Raw genomic sequence first — 25,289 nt, 5'->3', positions numbered from 1 at the left:
CACGTATGTTATTAAGGATTCAGATGTGGCAATAAAATGGTATTAGATTGGAATTAGTGTAATGGGAAAACAAATTAAAATGGATGCAGGGTTAGCAAAGTGAGATTGATAGACTAAAATTGATAGACTAAAACAGAATTCCTCCTCATAGGCTCCAAAGCCACACTCAACAAAATCAATAACCACACTCTCACCATCGACGGCACCACTGTCTCCCCATCTCCCCAGGCCCGCAACCTTGGCGTGATCTTTGATTCCACCCTCTCCCTTGAGCCTCACATCTGCCATGTCATTAAAACCTCCTTCTTTCATCTCCGCAACATCGCCAAACTCAGACCCTCTCTCACACCGCCCACTGCTGAAAGACTCATCCATGCCTTCATCTCCCGACTGGACTATTGCAACTCACTTCTCCTTGGCATCAGCACCACCTACATCAACCGACTCCAACTGGTCCAGAACGCAGCCGCCCAACTCATCACCCACACCAAATCCTGGCATCATATCACTCCAGTCCTCAAACAACTTCACTGGCTTCCCATCTCCCACCGGATCACCTACAAAATCCTGATCCTCCCCTACAAAGCCCTCCAGTATCTGGCCCCCCCATATCTCACTGACCTCCTCTCCCCCTACCAACCCTCACGGTCCCTCAGATCCACATCATCCGGTCTCCTCTCCATCCACAAGTCCAACCTCCGCAGTTTTGGGGACAGAGCCTTCTCCAGGGCAGCTCCCAGATTCTGGAACTCCCTCCCCCAATTGATCCGCAATTCCATGTCCCTCACCATCTTCCAGTCCCGCCTCAAGACCTATCTCTTCACCTCTGCCTATCCTTAGCCCCACGTGCCGTCCCTTTTCATCTGTGCATTAATTGCCTCATACTGTGTTTTGTATTGAATTCTGTATTTACTTTGTGTACTAGTCATGTCTCTACTATTTATTTCATTCCCCTTACATGTTTTTCCTCTACCTGCTAAATTTTTGTAAGGTGTCCTTGAGACTCTTGAAAGGCGCCCATAAATAAAATGTATTATTATTATTATTAAAATAATACGCACATAATTAACTAGTGGCTTATAATGTGGGAAAACATGGTGTCCATATTAGCAGGAAGAACTAAACAGCAGAATGTTATTTACATAGGGAGAGTCTATAGGAAGTTGTGGGTGACCTCATACATCAAACCAAATACCTGCAAATAGGTACAGCATTGAAATGTTGGCTATTGTGGCATTGAGGAGAGAGTGTAAAAGTAAGGCATGGTGCGGCTGTAATGGGTGCTGGTGAGATTATGTGTGGAGTAATGCAGATAGTTTGGTCTCCTTATTTAAGGTGAGATATATTTGTATGGGGGACAGATGGTTCACGAGGTCAATTTCAGAAACGATGGAGTTTCATGAGGAACAATATAGCAGTTTGGGTCTCTACAAATTAGCATTTAGGAAAATGAGGGGTGTTTTTCCTAGAAACTTAGAAAATTATCATGGGGTTTAATCAGGTGAATGTTGAGATGCTTTCTCCTTGTGTGGGAATCTACTATGAGAGGGTAGAGTTTCAGAACAATGGGTTTAAGAAGGTGTTGAGGAACAATGAGGAGCATCATGAATCGTTGGCATTCTCTATTCCCAAAGCTGTATATTAATGAATAAATGTAAGGAAAAGAAACACTTTTGACTCTATGGGAGTCAAAGGTTATGGGGAAGGGGCAGGAAGATAGATTTCAGACTAAAACCAGTTTAGTTTCTTGCCTTAACTCAAATCTCATTCTACATGGCTTATAGAAAACATTTTCTGAGATTGATTTTATTTATTAATATGACACTCCATTTCTCACATTGTGATTTATTTGTGGTCACAACTTCACTAAGATTTATGGTACAATTTATATTTTATAATCTTATAAATGTGCCACAGTTTGCCCCCCCCCCCCCCCCCACCCCCCCCCCCCCCCCCCCCCCCCCCCCCCCCCCCCCCCCCCCCCCCCCCCCCCCCCCCCCCCCCCCCCCCCCCCCCCCCCCCCCCCCCCCCCCCCCCCCCCCCCCCCCCCCCCCCCCCCCCCCCCGCTAGCTAGCTCATTGGCTGTGAAACCCAAATACTGTATTGAAGCTTTGCAAGATAGATTTTAAAAACATGTGTGTAATGGTTGTTGCTGTATCTATAAATCATCAGTTTTCGAGTATTATCTGAAGGCATCATTGTACATTTGCCTATCTTTGTACATAATACATTTGAAATTAATTCCTGGTCATTTAGTTCAGTTTTTTTTCTTCGCTAATCATGGTTAATATGACAGTCAGCATTTTTATTTGGATATTTAGGTTTACATGTCCATGCGATAGAGGTTACATTCGTTTTTGACAAAGCGATTGAAAGCTTCATTGGACAAGTGTATAAATTACTGAACTCAAAGAAGAACTGAAGTAGAGGAGTAGGCAAAATGTGTAGGAAGGAACTGCAGATGCTGGTTTAAACCAAAGGTAGATACAAAATGCTGAAGTAGCTCAGCGGGACAGGCAGCATCTCTGGAGAGAAGGAATGGGTGAAGTTTCAAGTCAAGACCCTTCTTCAGAGTAGAAACTATTCAGACCTGAATCTGGCCATCATTCCAGGAGATAATAACTGCTTTGTATCTAATTTCCATATACTGGCCATAACTTTTAATACAAAATGGTTTGCAAAGCTCTGGGCGAAGAGACAATTATTTAAACTCTCAGCTAAGGAAGCAAGAGAGGAGTCTGCGGCAAAACAGATGAAGATGAGAGCGCCAAAGGATAAAAATATTAAGGTTTAGGTGTTTTATTGTGTGTACACAAGGACAGTGAAAAGCTTTTGTTTACATGCTATCTAATCAAATCAAATAATACCGAACATGAATACAATGGAATAAAACAAAAGTACAAAGTTAGAATAAAGTGAAAAATACAGTGCAGGATATCGTTTCTTCGCATTGTGGACCGATTTCTACAGCGTGGTCGATTGGAAAATTGGCTATGAACAAACTGCTTCAGAAGTCCGATAACAGAGGAAAAGAAGCAGTTCAGGTCCAGGTTGTACGCATTCAAGCTTCTGTATCTCCTTTCCCATGGGAACGGGGAGAAAAAAGGATGGCCAGGGTGGGAAAGGTCCTTAATTCTCTTGACTGCTTTCCTAAGGAAGGATGAACTGTAGATGAAGTCAATGGTGGGAGTCTGGGAGATGATCGTGTGATGGACTGGGCTGCATCCACAAATAGTGAAAAGCCTGGATAGAGTCAAGACTGCCTTAACGCATGGGCACGCTGGACAGTTGCCCAGGGCCCCACGAGCATAGGGGCCCCATGCTCATCTATGTATGTTGTGACTGGCTGTCAATAAATAATACTATATTATACTAACCTATACTAAACTCTCTGCCTCAGAGGGCGGTGGAGGCAGGTTCTCTGGATGCTTTCAAGAGAGAGCTGGATAGGGCTCTTAAAAATAGCGGAGTCAGGGGATATGGGGAGAAGGCAGGAACGGGGTACTGATTGGGGATGATCAGCCAAGATCGCACTAATTGGCGGTACTGGTTCAAAGGGCCAAATAGCCTACTCCTGCACCTATTGTCTAATGTCTATTGTCTGTTGTCTATTGTCTAAATATTTGTAAATGGAAAATGCAAATTTAGCACGTGTTTTACTAAAAATAATGAACGCTATTAATGTTAATTTTTATGATAACAAGTGGAGATTGGCATTCGCTTCTGATTTAGTAGCACGGTGACTGACCTCTGTAACCACACGTGCATCTTGCGCGCTACATAACTGGATATCTCACACACTGATCAACTGACATTTACTGTCCAGTACATTCGATGATGTCAGCCTGTGGAACGTTTCATTAAGTTCATCCCCATCTTTTCTCATGGAGCAAAGAATCTTGCAGACACTGTTGTGGATTTCCTTAATGAGAACACAATTCCACTATCAAACTGCTGTGGTCAGTCGTATGATAATGCCTCAAATATGCCTGGACGCTAGAGTGGATTACAGGCATGGATTCATCAACAGAATGAGTTTGCCATCTATGTCCACTGTGCTGGACACAGTCTGAACTTGGTGGGCGTAAAAGTAGCAGAGTGTTGTCTACAGACTGTAAAATTATTTGACTTTGTTCAGGGTCTGTAATCCTTTTTCTCTGCTTCTACACATCGATGGAATGTTCTGGCATCATCTTTCGGAAAAAAAAATGGTGTGGTCAAGCATCTGTCTGACACGAGATGGCCGTCACATTTTGATGCTGTTCATGCTCTGTATGGGGGTTTCGAGAAAATTAAACATGCACTGGATTCTGTATGGAAGAATGGTGGGGGAACTGGGAAGGGGAGGGGATAGAGGGAGAAGGCAAGGGCTATCTGAAGTTAGTGTAGTCAATGTTCAAACCGCTGGGGTGTAAACTACCCAATCAAAATATGAGGTGCTGGAGTTTACACCCCAACGGTATGAACATTGACTTCTCTAACTGCAGATAATGCTTGCTTTCTCCCTCTCACTATACCCTTCCCAGTTCTCCCAATAGTCTTACTGTCTCCACCTACATTCTATCTTTGTCCCGCCCACTCCCCTGACATCAGTCTGAAGAAAGGTCTCGACCCGAAACGTCGCTAATTCCTTCTCTCGACAGATGCTGCCTCACCCGCTAGGTTCCTCCAACATTTTGTGTCTACCTTTGATTTTACCAGCATCTGCAGTTCTTTCTCACACATGGTATGGATTTTATCCCTGATATCTGGATTTTTGTAAAAGTATAAAAGAGTAGCCATTGATATTTTATGAAGCGTTACCTAAACCACTTCATGTGTTACCACAAGTTTCTTTGTTTCTGCTAAGGAATTGAGTCTAATTTCACCTCACTATAGCCTTTGTTTGTAATTGAAAGTGTTTGTCTCTTGCTTCCTTGCTTAGGAGGAGGTCTGCCCTAAAGCTGAGAGTGAAGCAGTCCAGCGATGCATTTGGGCTACTGCTGTGAATGTCAAGGACAAGTACATCTACGTGACACAACCAAAACTGAACAGAGTGCTAATTGTTGACATTCAGTCCCAGAAAGCTGTGCAGGTTTTTACACTTTTTATATATTCTTCAGCTTGTTAATTTAAGTACAGTGTTTTCTATGATATAATGAATTATATCTATACAATATTCTGCTGCATAGGTTACATGAAATTCAAACTTTTATTTTTTATATTCCATTTGAAGTATATCTAGTTTAAATACAGTATATTTGGTGACTAGAAGCCTTTTTACTATCTTTGAAACATAAACATAGCTTACATTACCAATTCATTGCCATACACCAGCTTGCACATAAATTAGTTAATTAATTGAAATTAATTGAATTGATTTTGATGTTCTTTAATTTAATAAGCTGTAAGATGTATTTATAATGCCAAGTAAACACAACTTCTGGGGTCACTGGGTGCAATTGACTGATTATTCAAAAGAAACAAATGGAAACACTTAAAAAGTATGTAATTTTCTATGATATAATTAAGTATATATTCTACTGCATAGGTTACATGAAATTCAAACTTTTATTTTTTTGGTATTCCATTTGAAATATATCTAATTTAAATATATTGGCACATTATATTTCCCTTGTATATTGTTTTGGTATAATGGTGAACGCATGTGGATTTTATTCCTATTATCTACACTTTAACAACTCATAATTAAAAATAGGCTAATAATGTCATTGAAATAGCACTTTTATTTTTCAAGATTTCCGAATGTGCCAGAATGGGAAGGTCTTGGTGTCAATTCTGTGATCCAGTGATGATACCTGCAGGAAGTTAAAGTCAACAGAACAGCAGATGTTAAGACTATAGATTAAAGTCCAGATTGATTAAGACTGTGAAATTGAGTTTGGATATCTAATTGAGTTTCCAAACTCTTATCATTGCCAGAAGACATTGACTGGAGGTCGGGACATGTTGAGAGCATGGAAGGAAAGTAAAAATTGGTTTGACGTTGCAAAATGTTTTGCATACGTCCAACCTTTTTCTGCAATAGGAAGAAATAAAATGGGGGGAATCCACAGTGAAGATCACTGAATGTAGGTATGTTTTTGGGAAAGGAAGTTAATCAATGGAGAAATTGTTCACAGTAAAATCAGGGGCAAACACAAAATGTTAGTCAGAAAGCTGCACTAAATTAGATTAAAAAATCCATGAATTTAACCCAATCTCTTGCAGGAATAGTAATACTTTTCCAGCATCATAATAGCGTATCCATCTAACAACCCTGTGTCATGTAATTTATGCTCTTACCTCATAATTATTTATAACTACTTCCAAAATAATTCCACTTCCAAATTAATCTCTCTAAGTTGCTGTTATATATATATGATCTTCCTCAGAAATAGCAGCAGCCCATCTCACTGTACAATGACATAGAAGGTGAAGCTGATGCCTCATAGCTCGAGCAACCTGTGATCAATCCTGACTTTGGGTGCTGTCTGCATGAAGTATGCATGTCATTCCGTGACCATCTACCCTATCTGTGCCTCTCATAATTTCATAAATCTGTGTAAGGTCACCCTCAGCTTTCTTCATTCCAAGGCAAACAATCCTAGCCTCTCCAATCTCTCTTTAAAACTCAAGCCCCCCCAGCCCCGGCAACATTTCTGTGCATCTTTCCTGCATTATCTATAGCTTAATCACCGTGGCAACTAGTACTCCACATAACACTCCAAGTGCAACCTAACCAGTGAATTGTACAACTGTAACATTATGTCCCAATTCCTATACTCAATACCTTGGCTGATGAAGGTAAAATACACCATACGCCTTCTTCAGCACTCTGCCAAACTTGTTCCCCAATAAACTGTTCAATAACACACCCATTAACCATGCCATTCTCTGGGTATATCTCAAAATGCATTATTTCAAACTTGTCTGCTACATTCTATCAGACACTCTCCCAGATGATCTAGATCTTGTTGGAACCATGGGCAACATTCTTCACTGTCCATTATACCAAAATGTTTGGAGTCATCTGCAAACTTACTAATGATGCCATGTGAAGACGAGATGTCTTATTTCACAGGGGGCCTGGAGGCCTATAGATAATTGCCAATATCACGGGACCAGGATTTAGGGTCAGCATGGGGCCAAATTTTATATGTTCTGTCAAGGGAAGAAATGGTTTCCAATTTCCTGTACAAGGGATTATCTGCAGCCTCCCCTTCACAAGTATGCTGTGTTATATGAAATGTTAAATACTACTGTTATCTCCTCTGCCACCTTGGAAAGACCTTCACAGCCACTGGCAATGTGGCTCAGGCCCTGTTCTGCAGCTCCGGTAATTGACGGATCTCACTCAGCAGCTGCTTCATGAAGTGGAGTTTCCTGAGGCATTTCTCCTCACTAATATGCACAAAGCAGACCCACTTCTTACACTGCTGGTCAGTAAGACTGCCATCTGAAGAGTCTTCTCTCCTTCACCCTCCTCCCTCTTTTGGTAGATTGCTGTGTTATTTACTCCTTCTCGTCAGTTGTCATGTCATGATTCATTATCCCGAAAATGGCAACTAGAACACCCACATCTAGGAGTAAAATAATTGTCTTCAAGCTTTTAGTAAACATAGATTCACTTATGTTTACAAAAAGGATGAATATCGGTAAATAAAAGCATTGAAACAAATTGCCAACCTGACCTCGAACTGAACACTAACAATTGCTAATAATTTATGATCCCTTTAAATAATACGTGTTTTGGGGAAGAGGCAGGGTTCCTGCTTGCTGCCAAACACTGGGTTATCAATGTAAGCTGAATACATGGGGAGAGCTCCACTACTCAGATCCACTTTGGCTGCACTATCCTCAAAGCAGTGCTGCATACTGATTAACATTATAATTAAGATAGACACAAAATTCTAGAGTAAAGGGCCTGTCCCACGAGCATGCGACTGCATGCGGCGAGCGACCTAACATGGTCGCTTGAGCCGTACGGCCTCACGGGGCCGGGCCCACTTCGATCGCCGGAGCCGTATGGAGTTGTGCGGGGCTGGTCCCGACATCGCGCGGGGCTCCGAAAAACTGACACTGTCCAAAACTTCAGCGTAGCAACAGCCCGCAGCCGCTTTGAGGCCGTACACAGCACCTCGACGGGCGTACTCAGCGTCACGACATCGTACGCAGCGTCACGACACCGTACGCAGCATCTTGACGGCGTACGCCTAGCGCGTGGCATTGCGCGATTACATCACCGCCCGGCGTGCGTTGCGTGATGACGTAACCGCCCAACGCTGTGCGATGTCCAAATTCAATCGGCCCGCCTCCTGCCCAGCTGATTGGTGAGTATTATGGCGGGACCAGCCCTGCACAACTCCAGACGGCTCCGCGGTTGGAAGTGGGACGGGTCCTGCGAGGCCATACGCCTCAAGCCACCACGTTTGGTCGCGCTAGAAGCATGCAATCGCATGCTGGTGGGACAAGCCCTTAACTCAGCTGAATAGGCAGCATCTCTGGATAGAAGGAATGGGTGAACTTTCAGGTCAAGACTTCTTCAGACCCAGTTACTCCAACATTTTGTGTCTAATTTCAGTGTAATCCAGCTGTAGGAACCTGCAGCTTCTTCCTGCACATGCCTTGACATTGTAATTGTTAGACATTGCATGCACCCAGCATGCCTAAATGTGGGCACACACGCCCGCGTCCTTCCTAATATAAAGAGAGCAACAACTATACCGCAATTATACCCACAGCCAACTCACTGGTTTACCACAAATCTTCAGCATTCAAAGTCAGCTGCTGCAGCCTGATGAATTGTGCAGCCTGATAATTTCCAACTCTTATTATGGGAATGAGTCTACCTTTTTATCAGCTCCCCAACCTGCCCTCAAATATCTTGAGCGCTAACTTTTAAATGGGCGTTTAGGTGGCACATTGCCAATGCAAACTACTCTCAGCTACCAACTTAGAAATCGTATCAGAGAAATCAACATGAGCCATGTTGAGGTTCAGCAATAATCTTTCTATCAAGCTGGCAAATAGAATTTATACTAATGATCCATCATTGCGAATTGTCTATGACCATAGTCAAGCTAATGGGCCCATACTTTCTTGGTTCTAATTCACTGCCCTTTTTGGATATTGGTACAGTATCCTCCTGCTAGGCCCTAGGGAGAATCCTTCAATGTAATGAACTGTTTAATAAGCAGCCCACTTAAGATACCTCAGAGTTCTTGGATGGTTGTTGGGTGAATGCACATCCCGACAATTAAACTTGTCTGATTGATCTCCTGTATTTTTTTTGTAACGGGAACATTTACAACTCTTGTGACAACCTAGCCTAACATTAATGGAGAATGAAGGTCTACTGGAGTTGAGATTGTGACAAAGCTACAATTTAAATCCTTTGCCATATTCAGTTTGTTCATTTGCGTTTGCCTTATGGGCCTGTCCAACTTAAGCGATATTTTACGCAACTACATGCGACTAGTTTGTCACCACATGTTCGCCGGTGGTCTCCGGGAGTTGCTGGAGGTCCTCAGCCGCGCAAAAAGTTGCAGCGTCTTTCTGGTCGCCGCTAAATTATCAACATGTTTGATACAAATGAGCGTAGCTTAACTTCTCCTGACGTGGGTGCTGTCGTAAGTTGTCGCCAGGATGAAGTAGGTTGTCGCTATTTTTACGGCAACCTGCTACAACTATGACAGTCTCCGGCAGTTGCCTAAAAAATCACCAAGTGGGACAGGCCCATTAGGGAGTGATTCAAAGGCCCTCAGCCTCCCCTTTACATTTTGCCCCCCTAAAACGGTTAAACAAAACAATTACCAGTGCTAACAGTACCCATTTCTTTATTTTGTTTTTGCCAGCTACTATTGTTGATGGACGTCTCCTGTGACTATGGCTATAATGAACTACCCTGTGCTTACTTTCAATTTGGATGCTATCTTTAATTTGGTCAGACACAACTTTGTATTTTTTTTTACATCATCCCAACTCTGTCAAGCTCTGTGGCTATCTTTGCTTGGATAGATTCTGCCATATCCAATCATTGCCATGGCACCCTCCAGTATTGGTTTATCGTTGTATTCCTGCTCAACTCACCCTGGGTTTCCAAGGAATGTCCTTGGTTCCTTCTGCTTCCTCGTCCTCCAACTGCCCTTTGATGGCATAAGAACTAATGAAGCGTCATTCCCCTAAAACATGACCTCTATTTCTCTCTTCACAGATGCAGTGCGGCCTGCTGAGTGTTTTGATTTTTGTTGCAGAGTTCCAGCATCTGTAGTTTTTTTTTCTTTGAGCACAGACATGGCTGGACATTAAAAAAAGCTCTTCCTGTCCTCCAGTCTTCTCAGTCACTCTCTTCCATATAAGTGATGAACGTTCAGTCATACATTACTTGAAATTTGTTCCAATGCAGCGCCATCAAAGCCATTATCCAAAGCTGTGACCTTAAACTCCACACGGTTCCCATCCATTCCATAATTCTGGCCAGCCATAATGTTCAGGCTTAGAAATCCTACAATGTTAAATACTTCTTCCCTTCCCCTATGTCCCTCCATTGTAAAGATTATCTACTTCCACCCTAATAACATTGCCCGTCTTTGCTCTTGCTCTTGTCCTGCTGCTGAAATTCTTTGATCTTGTGGCCTCTAAGCTCAAATTTAGTATTAATATGTTTCCTGTGCAATATCATTCTCATTCCATTACGTTCAGCGTCCAGGGTCAATTACCCTGTACCTACCAATCTTGCTCAAATACAAGCTATCACTGTCATTGGACTTAGCTGAGCAAGAGACAGCACACCCAACTCAACATTCTTCACTACTACTTGCTTTAGTGCGTAGCGATGTTTAGTGGTGACTCATTAGTTACATCAGATTTACTCCATAATCCACCCATTATTTGGGGGCGGCACAGTGGCACTGCAGTAGCTCACCTTACAGCGCTCACAGCGCCAATAACCCGGGTTTGATTCTGACAATGGGTGCTGTCTGTACAAAGGTTGCACGTTTCCCCCATGACCTGCGTAGGTTTTCTCCGAGATCTTCGGTTTCCTCCCACACACCAAAGGCCTACAGGTTTGTAGGTTAATTGGCTTGGTATAAATGTAAAAATCTCCCTAGTGTGTGTAGGATAGTGTTCGTGTGCGAGGATCGCTGGTCGGTTCGGACTCGGTGGGCTGAAGGGCCAGTTCCCATGCTGTATCCCTAATCTAAACTAAACTAAATGATTTAATCTTAGGAATGGATATCCCTGTTCTTTGCTTCATGTTAGTTCTAAAATTCTACAGTTCCTTGTTCCCCTTGAAGACCTTTGTAAATCATAACTTCCTAACATATGGAAACAACTTTAACTTTCAACAACTGTTGGAATTGAATTAAAATACATTCTTGTCTAAATATACCCACACATGGACATCTAATCATTTCTGAAATTGATTCTCATAATGTTCTCACTAATAAATTAAATACGTATAATAGTCATTTATACTCTCAGAATATCTTTCAACAAAGTTGCCATTGTGAAATGGCTCATGGTTAACTTTTAAATGTCCAGGGAATTGAAATCATATTGTACTGAAGTTCATTATTTAATGCTTTAAAAATTTGTGCCAGTCTTTTGGGGTTTTGAGGAGACTGATAAGGGCAATGTGGGAACAGCAGACTATTCCACAGATGGGCTGTATATGTCTGATGGATAGTGGTAGTCCGTGAATAAAAGTTCTACCACGCTTAAGAACTCCTGTGTGCTCCTGATGCATGGACTCAAGGCTCTCAATACAATGCTGAATATTTCTTCCCATCTTTGACCGATCATGGGCCAGAGATACAAGAGTCAATAGGAATGTGTCAATTTTTCAAAAACACTTAAAGCAGATTGTGGAATCATTTCTCTATTCACCTAGTAATCTCTTCCCATGACAGAACTTGCACTAAAATGGCTGTTGATAGTCACGCAATCAATATGGATTGCTCAATAGAATTCATCGAATGTAAAAGGGCCCTAAATGCTGGGGGGTGTAAGCCATGGAGAAGACATTGCCAAGTTTGCGTAACTTCTAGGGAATGCAGTGATTTGCAGAAGTAGATTTAGTAGAATATTTGAGGTGCTTTGAGGAACTGACTGTAGGTAATGCAGAACTCAAAAGTCTATATGAGAGTACAGGGTTCATACAATAGCTGCTCTATGAACCATAGGCTTTGTGCTTGTCTGAGGTCTAGATCATTAAGCATTATTTTCCTCATTGAATCAAAGTTCTGTACCTTGAATGTATTGGTGAATGTCATTAATAATATCTGCGTACATTGAGAGTTGGCACATGAGATATGATGTCCACATTTTGCACGGTTTTGTCATAAACCTTTGTTGTGAAAGATCAGTGTTGTACAGTGGGGGAAGGTTGATAGATGATCTTTGCCTTATAGATATTACGTTTTAGGTTTATCCTCTCGTATGTTTCAATAAATGAGTTGATGGAAGCTTAGAATTTAGTCTCCACGTGCATTCAAAAACAAGCTTCACCTGCATATTAGAACTTAAAGGCTGAGTTTCTGGTGTCCTTTGATCTGGAGTGTAGATACGTGTAGGATTAAATTTCCCACTAACTCTAAAGATCAGCTCCACTCATAAAGAAAGTCTATTGGAGGTGAGGTCAGTAAATCAAGAAGTAAGATCACTTTGGGCAGATCTAATTAACATCAGGGCAAAGAAAACATTGGTAGGATTTATGTGTAGACTCCCAAACACTAAAGATAATTTAGGGCATGGTATAAATTAGGAAGTAAAAGAGTCAATAGACAATAGACAATAGATTGTATTGTATTGTATTGTATTGTATTGTATTGTATTGTATATCTTTATTGTCATTTCCTGAGTATTCGCATACCCAGAGGAAACAAAAAAACGTTGCTCAACCAGTGTCCATTCAGTGTGCATGAAAAATAAATAAATAAATGCCGACTTCCCATTCTTCAGGGAATAGATGCAGGAGTAGGCCATTCGGCCCTTCGAGTCAGCACCGCCATTAACTGTGAACATGTCTGATCATCCACACTCAGTCCCTCGTTCCTGATCACCATATCCCCTGACTCTGCTATCTTTAAGAGCTCTATCTAACTCTCTCTTGAAAGCATCCAGAGAATTGGCCTCCACTGTCTTCTGAGGCAGAGAATTCCACAGATTCACAACTCTCTGAGTGAAAAAGATTTCCGTCAACACCGTTCTAGATGGCCTACCCCTTATTCATGAACTGTGGCCCCTGGTTCTGGACTCCCCAACATTGGGAACATGTTTCCTGCTTCTAGTGTGTCCAGTCCCTTAATAATCTTATATGTTTCAATAAGATCACCTCTCATCCTAAATTCTAGAGTACACAAACCCAGCCGCTCCATTCTATCAACATATGTCTTTGCCACCTCCTTTGGTGCACCCTCCTGCACCCACACACAACTGACTGACTTCATCCACTTCACCACTAACTTCCATCTGGCACTCAAATACACATGGACCATTTCCAACACTTCCCTACCATTCCTTGACCTCACTATCTCCATTTCAGGTGATAGACTTCTGACCGACATCCACTATAAACCTACTGACTCCCATAGCTATCTGGTCGACACTTCTTCCCACCCTGCTTCCTGTAAGGACCATCTCCTACTCCCAATTCCTCTGTCTACGCCGCATCTGCTCCACGATAAGGCGTTCCACACCAGGGCATCTGAAATGTCCTCATTCTTCAGGGAACGGGGGTTCCCCTCCTCCACCATAGATGAGGCTCGCACCAGGGTCTCTTCCATACCCCGCAACATTGCTCTCTCTCCCCATCCCCCCCACTCGCAACAAGGGCAGAGTCCCCCTAGTCCTCACCTTTCACTCCACCAGCCGTCACATACAACAAGTAATCCTCCGTCAGTTTTGCCACCTCCAACGTGACCCCACCACTCACCGCATCTTCCCATCTCCCCCCATGTCTGCCTTCCTCAAAGACCGCTCCCTCCGCAACTCCCTTGTCAATTCTTCCCTTCCCTCCCGTACCACCCCTTCCCCGGGCACTTTCCGTTGCAACCGCAAGAGATGCAACACTTGTCCCTTTACCTCCACCCTCGACTCCATTCAAGGACCCAAGCAGTCGTTCCAGGTGCGACAGAGGTTCACCTGGATCTCCTCCAACCTCATCAATTGCATCTGCTGCTCTAGATGTCAGCTGATCTACATCGGTGAGACCAAACAGAGGCTGGGCGATCGTTTCGCCGAACACCTCCGCTCGGTCCGCAATAACCAACCTGACCTCCCGATGGCTCAGCACTTCAACTCCCCCTCCCATTCCCCATCCGACCTTTCTGTCCTGGGTCTCCTCCATGGCCAGAGCGAGCAACACCGGAAATTGGAGGAACAGTACCTCATATTCCGCTTGGGGAGTCTGCATCCTGCAGGCATGAACATTGAGTTCTCCCAATTTTGGTTAGCCCTTGCTGTCTCCTCCCCTTCCTCAGCCCTCGGGCTGTCTCCTCCCATCCCTTAGCCCTCGTGCTTCTCCTCCTCCTTTTTCCTTTCTTCTCCCCACCACCCCCCATCAGTCTAAAGAAGGGTTTTGGCCCAAAATGTTGCCTATTTCCTTCGCTCCATAGATGCTGCTGCACCCGCTGAGTTTCTCCAGCATTTTTGTGTACCATGTAAAATAAATTATTTAGGGGAATAAGGAAAGAGAGTAAAATAAATATGTTTTGCAAATTGTGCATGAAATCATCTAGAAATAGTATGGATCTCGAGTAAATTAGCGGCTCAAAGAAAGTAGCATTTGTAAAATGTAGAACAGAAGAAATTAATGGTTGCAGGACGGCTGTGATTGGAAACTAAATATTCCAGGATTTCGTTGCTTCAGGTGTGATAGAATTGGAGATGCAAGAGGTGGAGGTTTTCCATTGCTTGTCAGGGAAGACATTACAGCAGTGCTTTGGCAGGATAGATTAGAGGGCTCGTCTAGGGAGGCTATTTGGGTGGAACTGAGAAATGGGAAAGGTGTAGCAACACTTATAGGGGTGTATTATAGACCGCCTAATGGGGAGCGAGAATTGGAAGAGCAAATATGTAAGGAGATCGCAGATATTAGTAGTAAGCAAAAGGTAGTGATTGTGGGAGATTTCAATTTTCCACACATAGACTGGGAAACACATTCTGTAAGTGGGCTGGATGGTTTGGAGTTTGTAAAATGTGTGCAGGATAGTTTTTTGCAGCAATACATAGAGGTACCTACTAGAGAAGGGGCAGTGCTAGACCTCCTGTTAGGAAATGAGACAGGTCAGGTGGCAGAGGTATGTGTTCGGGAACACTTCGGGTCCAGTGATCACAATACCATTAGTTTCAATATAATTATGGAGAGGGTCAGAACTGGACCAAGGGTTGTGATTTTTGATTGGAGAAAGGCTAACTTTGAGGAGATGCGAAAGGATTTAAAAGGAGTGAATTGGGACATTTTGTTTGATGGGAAGGATGTGGAGGAGAAAAGGAGGACATTTAAAGATGACATTTTAAGAGTACAGAATCTTTATGCCCCTGTTCGGTTGAAAGGAAATAGTAAAAATTGGAAAGAGCCATGGTTTTCAAGGGAAATTGGACACGGTTCGGAAAAAGAGAGATATCTACAATAATTATAGGCATCATGGATTAAATGAGTTGCTTGAGGAGGATAAAGAATGTAAAAAGAATCTTAAGAAATAAATTAGAAAAGCTAAAAGAAGATATGAGGTTGCTTTGGCAAGTAAGGTGAAAGTAAATCCAAAGGTTTTCTACAGCTATATTAATAGCAAAAGGATAACGTGGGATAAAATTGGTCCATTAGAGTCAGAGTGGACAGCTATCTGCAGAGCCAAAAGAGATGGGGGAGATATTGAACAATTTATTTTCTTTGGTATTCACCAAGGAGAAGGTTATTGAATTATGTGAGGTAAGGGAAACAAGTAGAGTAGCTATGGAAACTATGAGATTCAAAGAAGAGGAAGTACTGACACTTTTGAAAAATATAAAAGTGGATGTCTCCAGGTCCTGACAGGATATTACCTAGGACATTGAGGGAAGTTTGTGTAGAAATAGCAGGGGCTATGACAGAAATATTTCAATTGTCATTAGAAATGGGAATAGTGCCAGAGGATTGGCGTACTGTGCATGTTGTTCCATTGTTTAAAAATGGTTCTAAGAGTAAACCTAGCAATTATAGACCTATTAGTTTGACGTCAGTGGGGGTCAAATTAATGGAAAGGATACTTAGAGATAATATATAGAAGCATCTGGATAAACAGGGTCTGATTAGGAACAGTCAACATGGATTTGTGCCTGTAAGGTCATGATTGACTAATCCTCTTGAATTCTTTGAAGAGGTTACTCGGGAAATTGATGAGGGTAAAGCAGTGGATGTTGTGTATATGGACTTCAGTAAGGCCTTTGACAAGGTTCCTCATGGAAGTTGGTTAAGAAGGTTCAATTGTTAGGTATTAATGGTGGAGTAGCAAGATGGATTCAACAGTGGCTGAATGGGAGATGCCAGAGAGTAATGGTGGATGGCTGTTTGTCAGGTTGGAGGCCAGTGACTAGTGGGGTGCCACAGGGATCTGTGTTGAGTCCACTGTTGTTTGTCATGTACATCAATGATCTGGATGATGGTGTGGTAAATTGGATTAGTAAGTATGCAGATGATACTAAGATAGGTGGTGTTGCGGATAATGAAGTAGATTTTCAAGGTCCACAGAGAGATTTAGGCCATTCGGAAGAATGGGCTGAAAGATGGCAGATGGAGTTTAATGCTGATAAGTGTGAGGTGCTACATCTTGGCAGGACAAATCAAAATAGGACGTACATGGTAAATGGTAGTGAATTGAGGAATGCAGTTGAACAGAGGGATCTAGGAATAACTGTGCACAGTTCCCTGAAGGTGGAATCTCATGTAGATAGGGTGGTAAAGAAAGCTTTTGGTGTGCTGGCCTTTATAAATCAGAACATTGAGTATAGAAGTTGGGATGTAATGTTAAAATTGTACAAGGCATTGGTGAGTCCAATTCTGGAGTATGGTGTACAATTTTGGTCGCCTAATTATAGGAAGGATGTCAACAAAATAGAGAGAGTACAGAGGAGATTTACTAGAATGTTGCCTGGGTTTCAGCAACTAAGTTACAGAGAAAGGTTGTACAAGTTAGGTCTTTATTGTTTGGAGTGCAGAAGGTTAAGGGGGAACTTGATAGAGGTCTTTAAAATGATGAGAGGGATAGACAGAGTTGACGTGGATAAGCTTTTCCCACTGAGAGTAGAGAAGATTCAAACAAGAGGATATAACTTGAGAATTAAGGGACAGAAGTTTAGGGGTAACATGAGGGGAAACTTCTTTACTCAGAGAGTGGTAGCTGTGTGGAATGAGCTTCCAGTGGAGGTGGTGGAGGCAGGTTCGATTTTATCATTTAAAAATAAATTGGATAGTTATATGGACGGGAAAGGAATGGAGGGTTATACTCTGAGTGCAGGTAGATGGGCCTAGGGGAGAATGTGTTCGGCACGGACTAGAAGGGCCGAGATGGCCTGTTTCAGTGCTGTAATTGTTATATGGTTATAGGTTATAATGGTATTGAAAGGTAATGAATTGAATCCTAGGCTTTTAAATGAGATGGCGAGTGCACCAGTTGTCATCTGTCTAAATTCCATTGATTTGGAATAGTTATTTGAAAAGTAGCAAAAGTATCTCCACTATTTGAAAAAGGAGAGAGAAAGGAAATTGAGGTCTTTTGACGAGTTAACCAGTTAACATGACATCAGTAGTATGAAATGGCACTTGGAATAAATACGAGTAGGATTTCACAAAGTCAACCTGAATTTATGAAAGGGAAATCACATTTCACTGAACTATTGAAATTTCGTGAGGTTTAAATTGGCAGAGTAGATAAGGATGATTGAGTTGATGCGATTTATTTGGAACTTGTGAAAAGTCTTTAAGATGGTGACATACTAAAGGTTATTAAACTGAGTTAATGTGAATGATATGAGGATCATATACTGATGATGGTTGAGGATTGCTTCATAGATAGAAATCAGAGAATAGGAATAAATAATAAATATTTACATAGCATTTATATGTACAGTTTTAAGTATGGCTGATGCATTGGGCTAATTGAAAAACATGTATAATTCAAGATCTTCAGTTTCGAAAAGAGCATTCCTAAACTGTAGTGGTATTGCGAAAGTGACTTAAGACTTCAAATTTACCTTGTCTTTATCGAGTGGACAATTTTTGAGATGGTAAGTGATGTAATAAAAAGATTAATTTAGACAAATTACAGAATTGCAGATCATACAAACAAAATTAACCAGGTTAAAAAGAATTGCAAGTACAGGGTTAGTAACAGGACTGGTAGTTATCGGGTTAAATTTGATGACATTGATCATCAAATATTCCAAGAATTCCTTTGTGATATGATCATGATCATGGCTCCAGGGTGACCAAGGCTGGGAGCTGAACCTCCAGGGATATTCAATATTCAGGAGGGATAGACAGAAAAGGAAAGGAGGTGGGGTAGCGTTGCTGGTTAGAGAGCAGATTAATGCAATAGAAATGAAGGACATTAGCTTGGAGGATGTGGAATCGATATGGGTAGAGCTGTGAAACACTATGGGGCAGAAAACGCTAGTAGGAGTTGTGTACAGGCTACCGAACAGTAGTAGTGGAGTTGGGGATGGCATCAAACAGGAAATTAGAAATGTGCAACGAATGGGTAGAGCTGCGAAACACTAAGGGGCAGAAAACGCTAGAAATTCAGAGTACAGGCCACCTAACAGTAGTAGTGGAGTTGGGGATGGCATCAAACAGGAAATTAGAAATGCGTGCAACAAAGGTAAAACAGTTATAATGGGTGACTTCAATCTACATATAGATTGGGTGAATCAAATTGGCAAGGGTGCTGAGGAAGAGGATTTCTTGGAATGCATGCGGGATAGTTTTCTAAACCAACATAGAGAGGAACCAACGAGAGAGCAGGCTATTCTAGATTGGGTTTTGAGTAATGAGGAAGGGTTAGTTAGCAGTCTTGTTGGGCGTGGCCCCTTGGGCAAGAGTGACCATAATATGGTTGAGTTCTTCATTAGGATGGAGAGTGACATTGTTAATTCAGAAACAAGGGTCCTGAACTTAAAGAAAGGTAACTTTGAGGGTATGAGACGTGAATTGGCCAAGTTAGACTGGCAATTGATTCTTAATGGGTTGACGGTGGATATGCAATGGAAGGCATTTAAAGACTGCATGGATGAACTACAACAATTGTTCATCCCAGTTTGGCAAAAAAATAAATCAGGGAAGGTAGTGCATCCGTGGATAACAAGGGAAATCAGGGATAGTATCAAAACAAAAGATGAAGCGTACAAATTAGCCAGAAAAAGCAGCCTACCAGAGAACTGGGAGAAATTCAGAGTCCAGCAGAGGAGGACAAAGGGCTTAATTAGGAAATGGAAAATAGATTATGAAAGAAAACTGGCAGGGAACATAAAAACTGACTGCAAAAGCTTTTATAGATATGTGAAGAGAAAAAGAATAGTTAAAACAAATGTAGGTCCCTTGCAGTCAGAAACAGGTGAATTGATCATGGGGAACAAGAACATGGCAGACCAATTGAATAACTACTTTGGTTCTGTCTTCACTAAGGAAGACATAAATAATCTGCCGGAAATAGTAGGGGACCGGGGGTCAAATGAGATGGAGGAACTGAGTGAAATCCAGGTTAGTCGGGAAGTGGTGTTGGGTAAATTGAATGGATTAAAGGCCGATAAATCCCCAGGGCCAGATAGGCTGCATCCCAGAGTACTTAAGGATGTGGCCCCAGAAATAGTGGATGCATTAGTGATATTTTTCAAAACTCTTTAGATTCTGGAGTATTTCCTGAGGATTGGAGGGTAGCTAATGTAACCCCACTTTTTAAAAAGGGAAGGAGAGAGAAAACGGGGAATTACAGACCAGTTAGTCTAACGTCAGTAGTGGGGAAACTGCTAGAATCAGTTATTAAAGATGGGATAGCAGCACATTTGGAAAGTGGTGAAATCATTGGACAAAGTCAGCATGGATTTATGAAAGGTAAATCATGTCTGACGAATCTTATAGACTTTTTCGAGGATGTAACTAGTAGAGTGGATAAGGAAGAACCAGTGGATGTGTTATATCTGGACTTTCAGAAGGCTTTCGACAAGGTTCCACATAAGAGATTGGTATACAAACTTAAAGCACACGGTATTGGGGGTTCAGTATTGATGTGGATAAAGAACTGGCAGGCAGACAGGAAGCAAAGAGTAGGAGTAAACGGGTCCTTTTCACAATGGCAGGCAGTGACTAGTGGGGTACCGCAAGGCTCAGTGCTGGGACCCCAGCTATTTACGATATATATTAATGATTTGGACAAGGGAATTGAATGCAACATCTCCAAATTTGCAGATGACACGGAGCTGGGGGGCAGTGTTTGCTGTGTGGAGAATGCTAGGAGGCTGCAAGGTGACTTGGATATGCTAGTGAGTGGGCAAATGCATGGCTGATGCAGTATAATGTGGTAAATGTGAGGTTATCCACTTTGGTGGCAAAAACGGGAAAGCAGACTATTATCTAAATGGTGGTCGATTAGGAAAGGGGGAGATGCAAAGAGACCTGGGTGTCACAGTACACCATTCATTAAAAGTAGGCATGCAGGTGCGGCAGGCAGTGAAGAAGGCGAATGGTATGTTAGCATTCATAGCAAAAGGATTTGTGTATAGGAGCAGGGAGGTTCTACTGCAGTTGTACAGGGTCCTGGTGAGACCACACCTGGAGTATTGCGTACAGTTTTGATCTCCTAATCTGAGGAAGGACATTCTTGCCATAGAGGGAGTACAGAGAAGGTTCACCAGACTGATTCCTGAGATGTCAGGACTTTCATATGAAGAAAGACTGGATAGACTCGGCTTGTACTCGCTAGAATTTAGAAGATTGAGGGGGGATCTTATAGAAACTTACAAAATTCTTAAGGGGTTGGACAGACTAGATGCAGGAAGATTGTTCCCGATGTTGGGGAAGTCCAGAACAAGGGGTCACAGTTTAAGGATAAGGGGGAAATCTTTTAGGACCAAGATGAGGAAAACATTCTTCACACAGAGAGTGGTTAATCTCTGGAATTCTCTGCCACAGAAGGTAGTTGAGGCCAGTTCATTGGCTATATTTAAGAGGGAGTTTGATGTGGCCCTTGTGGCTAAAGGGATCAGGGGGTATGGAGAGAAGGCAGGCACAGGATACTGAGTTGGATGATCAGCCATGATCATATTGAATGGTGGTGCAGGCGCGAAGGGCCGAATGGCCTCTTCCTGCACCTGTTTTCTATGTTTCTATGTTTCTAAGATGATAGGATCATGAGAATCCCATCTGCAAAGAGCAGCTTGGTAGGATTAAACATTATATATTGCACTGTGAATTTGATATTTGGGTTTTTAATAATTTATTTTCTGTGGTTGGAATGGCACTTCAGGAAGATTGGATCTTTCCACTTGATGTTATTCATTTACCTCAGAAGATTAAAATGAAAATTCAAAGGCAATAAAAACAAAATTGCATTTTAAAAGGAAAGAAAGTCATTATTTTTAAACCAAGTACTCTTTTTCTTACTGACCCTCTCATGTTCATATACAAGCAATGATTGGTCTTTAAGACAAAATTAAATATACATTTCAGAAGTAACGATGATAAATCAACATCAAGAAAAGTTACTTCTGGGCAGCACAGTAGCTGCTGATGGAGCTGCTGCCTCACTGCGCCAGAGACCCGGGTTCGATCCTAGCCTCGGATGCAGTCTATGTTGCCTTTACACATTCTCCCTGTGACATTCTCACTGGACTTCCGCCAAGTGTTCCAGTTTCCTCCCACTTCCCAAAGGTGTGTGGATTTGTAGGTTAATTGGTTTCTGTAAGTTGGAACTTTGGATGGGAGAGTGGGATAACAGAACAAGTGTGAACAGGTAATTCATGGACTTGTCGGATAAAGGGCCTTCTCCTGTGCTGTAGCTTTAAACCAATTAATCAACCAATGTTAGAACACAAATCATGATGAAAAAAATTAATTGAGAAATTAGAAAATTAAATTGAAACAAATAACTTAATTCTCCCACGGAATGATACACCTAATCCATACCAGGGAGCTGAAGTGCGTTCCATGTATGAAATAGGGAAGTTCCAATAAAAAGCACAATATATTTCACTCATGTTTCTTTTGCTGTTGTTTTAAAGAGATGCCAAGCGAAGCATTGTAACGTTTAATAAAACAGCAAAAAAATCCATAAGAATGCCTTGAGCTAATGTTCATTCAATAAAATACCAAACCAACAAGACCAAAAAAAAACACATCCGCAATGTGATCACAATGTAAATTTATGTTTGAAATAAAATCTTAAGAGTGGAATTTCTCAAGTGTGAAACAGAACAAAACCCAGTAATTTTGGAAAATCAACACTCTGATGCAAAATTAAACGTAGAAGGTAAACATTCCCAGAAAGCCAATCATAATTTTCAAATCATTTTCTTCCATGGCTGTTGATAATGATCCAGTGTCATGATGTGGGGTGGTGGGAGCAGAGGATTTTACAGTAAATTAAGTATTAATGCTGTCTGTTGTTCCAGAACAGCAGGAAGATTTGATTTTATAAATCATTTAATACCAGCAAGTCGCTGGAACTTTCTTCAGGAATGAATCATTTTAAATTTTCTCTTGAAACAAAACCATGTCATATCACAATTTTTTATGCTCTACTTGCAGGCAGTTATTAGTGTGTGATTACTTTCAAATAATTATTGTAACAATTTTTTGAATACATTAGTTGCTAAATTTCCATAACAAATTTCGATGTACTTGTTGTAATGATGATGAGATCAAAAAAGGGCAGAGCTGAAGGCTGGGTTCTTCTTTTATTTAATTATTGATTTTATGCAGCAAAGCATCTTGCTGTGCTGAAGATCCTTTTACTACCCAAACATTTCACATGCTGTGAATTTATAGTCACTTCTATGTGCTACTGAGTTCACGTAAATGCTATTATTTGCTTGGTTAAAGTTACCGTACATAATGAGTTGCAAATGTAAATGGGTTTTAGATGCAATCCTTGCTTTTTTTAAGTTATCACCACCATCATTTCAAAAGGGTTTAAGGGTTCAAATGAGAGGAAATATATTAAAAGAGTAAAATCAATGCTTTGGAGCAGTTTTGTGAAAAACAAATAGATTGAAACAGTGTATTTAACGGTAATAGCGAGTGAATATGGTGACATTAACTAAAGACAATGATTAAAGGGCTAAAATTATCTAATTGCACAAGACATTTGCAACATGTTAGAAGAAATAATGGAACAACTAGAGATAAATAGATTTAATCTAATAGTTATTAAAGAGCCATGGTTGGATGATGACCAAGGTTGGGAGATAAATATTCTAGAGTACTTGATGTTCCAAAAGAACAGGAAAAATAGAACTAGAGAGAGGGGATGAAGAATCACTGCATCGACCTTGGTAATGAAGGATTAGCTGAAAGATTAGGAAATCAGGACAGGTAGAGATAAGAGAATGCAAAGGCCACAAAGCATAAGCAGGAGCAGTTTTATAGGTTCATGTTCAGTAACTTTAATATTGGTCCGATTACATATCAAGAAATAGGATAGGATAGTATGGTAAGAATATTTATGTGATAAACCAACGACATGAATCTTAACATACATTGTACAAATCAAATTGACAAACGTAATTTGGAGGATATACATGCTCGAAAGCAATCGAGATAGTTCCCAAGAGCAATGCATCATAAGTGTAGCATCGAAAAGGTTATTTGGGTTACAAGAAGGATGTAGTGTGAAAGCTGAGGAACCTTGATTAAACGTTGAGGGAGTTCAATAAGCCAAGAACACTCAGCTTTATGTGCATGGAACCACACAACCGCTCTTTCCTTTAAGTCTGCATTGCTAGAATCATGGTCTTGAAATAGTAGGTCAGCCATTCAGGATTGAGATGAAAATAAATTACTTCAGAAGATAGAGAACATTTGGGATTGAAATTCGATACTTTTGTAGTCATGGATGCAGTTGTAGAGAGGTCGCCATGTAGTTATAGGTAGTCAAGCTGGTCATAGGTAGTTTTAGTTAATCGCCTTTGCTGACCGGGCATTGGCTCATTGGGGAAAAAAAACATAAGCACGAGTTTTCAGAACCAAGGAGAACCGACCGGTAATGTTAAATGCCCGTCAAACTTCACAGCTTTGTATCTCTGGCTTATTAAAAGTTGTCTGCCTTCTTAAAAGTGTCTCCTCCACTCTCCCCCCCCCCCCCCCCCCCCCCCCCCCCCCCTCCCCCCCCCCCCCCTCTCCCCCCCTCTCCCCCCTTCTCCCCCCTTCTCACCCCTTCTCACCCCTTCTCCCCTCCCTTCTCCCCCTCTTCTCTTCCCCCTCTCTCCCCTCCCCCTTCTCTCCCCCTCCCTTCTCCTCCATTCTCCCCCCTCTTTTAAAGGACTTACCCTACACTGTACTAGCTGTCTTAACCTTCCTGTTCATCGTGGTGTGTGTCTGTATCACCTTGGCTTTGCACTGTGTGAATATCAGACAGCGCTCCCCCCTGCTTGCCCTGGCCTCCACCTTTGCGTGTGTGTGTGTGTGTGTGTGTGTGTGTGTGTGTGTGTGTGTGTGTGTGTGTGTGTGTGTGTGTGTGTGTGTGTGTGTGTGTGTGTGTGTGTGTGTGTGTGTGTGTGTGTGTGTGTGTGTGTGTGTGTGTGTGTGTGTGTGTGTGTGTGTGTGTGTGTGTGTGTGTGTGTGTGTGTGTGTGTGTGTGTGTGTGTGTGTGTGTGTCTCTCTCTCTCTCTGACAGTCGCCGTTCCAGTTCCTGGTTTTTCAGCGAGTGCCGCGAACTTGACAGTCGCCGGCAGCCCGCTGAAAAATCACCCAAGTGAAGTGGGACAGGCCCTTTACTTTCTTGGATGTTGAGTAATAATTTCTAGAACAATATGAGCTTTCTAATAATGAATAGTTTCGGGGATTGTAACGGCACTTCATTATGTTCTATTCCCCACTATAGGTCGTAGCCACCGATCCTGTCCCAGTAAAACTTCACTACGATAAATCACATGATCAAGTCTGGGTTCTCAGCTGGGGTGATATGCACAAAACCTCACCTACACTGCAGGTAAGCACATCCATTTACAGTAACTGATTAACTGTACACCATTAGCAATAACTTTATCAAAGATGTCACAAATTTATATTCTCTCAAATTAAAATTTTACCACAGAGCAAATGCAAACTGCAAGCG

General features: G+C 41.8%; 1 protein-coding gene across 4 annotated transcripts in view; it reads left to right on the top strand.

The window, feature by feature from the left end:
- The window catches only part of fstl5 (follistatin-like 5), a 740,079-nt gene that overhangs the window by 670,373 nt on the left and 44,417 nt on the right, over positions 1-25,289 (top strand). For all 4 annotated transcript variants that reach the window (XM_055646031.1, XM_055646038.1, XM_055646027.1 and 1 more), the window contains 2 exons: positions 4,925-5,074; positions 25,056-25,163. In XM_055646031.1, coding sequence (XP_055502006.1) covers positions 4,925-5,074; positions 25,056-25,163 — 258 coding nt within the window. The remainder of the gene's footprint in view (positions 1-4,924; positions 5,075-25,055; positions 25,164-25,289) is intronic.

The sequence above is a fragment of the Leucoraja erinacea genome, chromosome 1, assembly GCF_028641065.1.
Source record: "Leucoraja erinacea ecotype New England chromosome 1, Leri_hhj_1, whole genome shotgun sequence".
Taxonomy (NCBI): Eukaryota; Metazoa; Chordata; class Chondrichthyes; order Rajiformes; family Rajidae; genus Leucoraja; species Leucoraja erinaceus.
Note: the sequence above shows the minus strand (reverse complement) of the source record. Positions and strands in the feature narration are given on the sequence as shown.